Source organism: Leishmania braziliensis, chromosome 35, assembly GCF_000002845.2.
Source record: "Leishmania braziliensis MHOM/BR/75/M2904 complete genome, chromosome 35".
In the NCBI taxonomy this organism is placed as follows: Eukaryota; Euglenozoa; class Kinetoplastea; order Trypanosomatida; family Trypanosomatidae; genus Leishmania; species Leishmania braziliensis.
Genome location: NC_009326.2, coordinates 295 through 3345, shown reverse-complemented (window position 1 = coordinate 3345; position 3051 = coordinate 295). Strand labels below are relative to the sequence as shown.

The 3051-nt window shown below is 57.0% G+C and overlaps 1 protein-coding gene across 1 annotated transcript; it reads left to right on the top strand.

Annotated features, from left to right (window-relative positions):
- Positions 1 to 769: 769 nt before the first annotated feature.
- Positions 770 to 2134, top strand: LBRM_34_0010 (pyruvate kinase; the record flags this gene model as incomplete). The annotated part of the gene is made up of 1 exon (XM_001562149.1): positions 770 to 2134. The coding sequence occupies one exon, from the start codon at positions 770 to 772 to the stop codon at positions 2132 to 2134; it is 1365 nt and encodes a 454-aa protein (XP_001562199.1).
- Between the last annotated feature and the right edge of the window lie 917 nt (positions 2135 to 3051).

Below are 3051 nucleotides of genomic sequence, written 5' to 3'. Positions count from 1 at the left end.
CCTCTCCTCTATGTGAGTTGCGCTTTTTCCAATTTCTTGCGCCGCCCCTCATGACGAGGGGCCCCTCGGCGTAGTGTCACAGTCCGGTGTCCTACTCTGTGGGGGAGGGGGGCGTGTAGCCCCTACCCCTGCCAATGCCGGACTGCTTCTGGCGGTTGCACGGCCAAGCACTTACGACGTGTGGGGGCCAGAGCGGCGCATCGCTACTGATGCCGGCGGCCGGGTCCTGGATGGAGCTGCGACGGTGAGCGCGCCGGTGGCGTCCACGAGATAGGAAGGATGTCAGCGTGGCTCGAATGCGTCTCGCCGGGCCCTCGCCGCCTGTGTGTGAGGAGCCTGAGCGCCACCCCGAGGGGTGTGCACCACGCGGCGACTGGCATGAGGAGAGCGGCTGTGAGGCGACCTGTGGCACGGGGTTGGGTAGAGCTTGACGCGGAGACCGCACGCAAATGGCTGATTCGGTGCGTTGCACTAGAGGGTGAGTACGGCTGCTTTGCACCAGGCGGTGGGCCTGTGGCTGGTTGGCTGTGCGCTTTAGCTACTGTTGTATGGGGGGATGGGCATGCCCCCCAAATTGGCGAACTCACCCAAGAAACAGCTCTTAAGACCAATGTATCGTCCACAGAGCCTTTACCTGCTATAGCTAGCCCATAACCTGACGCTCTCGATCTTCGAGCCGCTGGCGAACTACCGGGGGACCCGGATCGTGTGCACCATCGGCCCCAGCACGCAGAGCGTGGAGGCGCTGAAGGGGCTGATTCGGAGTGGCATGTCTGTTGCGCGCATGAACTTCTCGCACGGGTCACACGAGTACCACCAGACGACGATCAACAACGTGCGCCAGGCCGCTGCGGAGCTCGGCGTGAATATCGCGATTGCGCTGGACACAAAGGGGCCAGAGATTCGGACGGGCCTGTTTGTTGGCGGTGTGGCTGTGATGGAGAAAGACGCGACGTGCTACGTGACGACGGACCCTGCGTTTTCGGACAAGGGCACTAAGGACAAGTTTTACATTGACTACGCGAACCTGCCGAAGGTGGTGAGCCCTGGCGGCTATATCTATATCGACGACGGCATCCTTATCTTGCAAGTGCAGAGCCACGAGGACGAGCAGACACTGAAGTGCACGGTGACGAACGCGCACACGATCTCTGACCGGCGCGGCGTGAACCTGCCGGGGTGTGACGTGGACCTGCCGGCTGTGTCGCCGAAGGACTGCGCGGACCTGCAGTTCGGCGTGGAGCAGGGCGTGGACATCATTTTCGCGTCGTTTATCCGGAGTGCGGAACAGGTGGTCGAGGTGCGGAAGGCGCTTGGAGCGAAGGGGGGCGACATCATGGTCATCTGCAAGATCGAGAACCACCAGGGCGTGCAGAACATCGACTCGATCATCGAGGAGAGCGACGGCATCATGGTTGCGCGCGGCGACCTCGGTGTTGAGATCCCAGCGGAGAAGGTGGTGGTCGCGCAGAAGATCTTGATCAGCAAGTGCAACGTTGCCGGCAAGCCGGTGATCTGTGCGACGCAGATGCTGGAGAGCATGACGTACAACCCCCGCCCGACGCGCGCGGAGGTGTCGGATGTTGCTAACGCCGTCTTCAACGGCGCGGATTGCGTGATGCTGTCTGGCGAGACGGCGAAGGGCAAGTATCCGAATGGTGTGGTCCAGTACATGGCGCGCATCTGTCTAGAGGCGCAGAGCGCCATTAACGAATACGTCTTCTTCAACAGCATCAAGAAGCTGCAGCCCATCCCGATGAGTGTGGAGGAGGCTGTTTGCAGCAGTGCCGTGAACTCCGTGTATGAGACCAAGGCGAAGGCATTGGTGGTGCTGAGCAACACGGGCCGCAGCGCTCGACTGGTGGCAAAGTACCGTCCGAACTGCCCGATTGTGTGTGTGACGACGCGTCTGCAGACGTGCCGCCAGTTGAACATCACGCAAGGCGTGGAGAGTGTCTTCTTTGACGCAGATAGGCTCGGGCACGATGAGGGCAAGGAGGATCGCGTGGCCACAGGTGTTGAATTTGCCAAGTCGAGAGGCTTTGTGCAAAGTGGTGACTCCTGCGTGGTGGTTCACGCCGATCATAAGGTCAAGGGCTACGCCAATCAGACGCGAATTCTCCTCGTTAGCTAAGCCTCCTTTCCATTAGCACCTGGTCGTAACACTTTCCTACATACCACAGAGTTTTTCTTTGGTGCTTGTTCTCTTTTGGCTCTTCCGGCTCTCCAACCCGCCATTTGACAGGTATGAATGTTTTTGGGGTTTCCTTTGATTGTGGCTGTCTTTGTCCCTTACGTACGCGCGGCCTCGCTTCTCACATCTAGCGACCTTTGCATGTTTCTATTCTTAATTCCTAGTATTTCCTGACTCCTTCCCACAGCGTTACAGTTCTTCGGGTTGCGAGCGGTGTCCTTTGTAGGCGCACGGCATGGTGAGCTGGAGGAGGGGCGGGCAGTCGCCAAGAGAAAAAGAGGGAGTGAAGCTAGACTTACTAAAGGCGAAGAATAATGCTATATCGAGCAGAAGACATACGCGTTGGCGTCGCATTTTGTGGGGTATACGACCAGAGCTTTTTTCTCTTTCTCACGCATGTAAAATGCGCCCATGTACTACGCTTGTACGTGCTCTCTCTTTTTTTCTATACGTCATCTCACTTTTCTCAGAAGGCCGTCATTAAAAGTATTGTTTGCTCGGGCACACGTGCGGTGCTTACCTTGCACTGTCGTCGTGCAAACAATGATCCCCATGCACGATGCAACTGTCGGTACAGTTTTGTGTTACCTTCAGCGCTTGGACGTGTTTGATATCACCTTCTGGAAGCCTTTGTCTTCCCTTTTTCGTTTTGTGTTTTTTTTTTTTTTTCGAGTGTGACACACCAACACCGCACAGCTCTCAACCTCATCTATGGTGCGTTGTATCCCATGTCAGCAATAAGGTAGCAAACGAGGCGATGTCGTGCTTGTGCGTCGTGAGACCGTATTTCCAAGACACCCAAACGCTTGCACAAGCCTAAGTTGTGGAGTAGCTCTCATTATAGCCTCTGTGCTGCA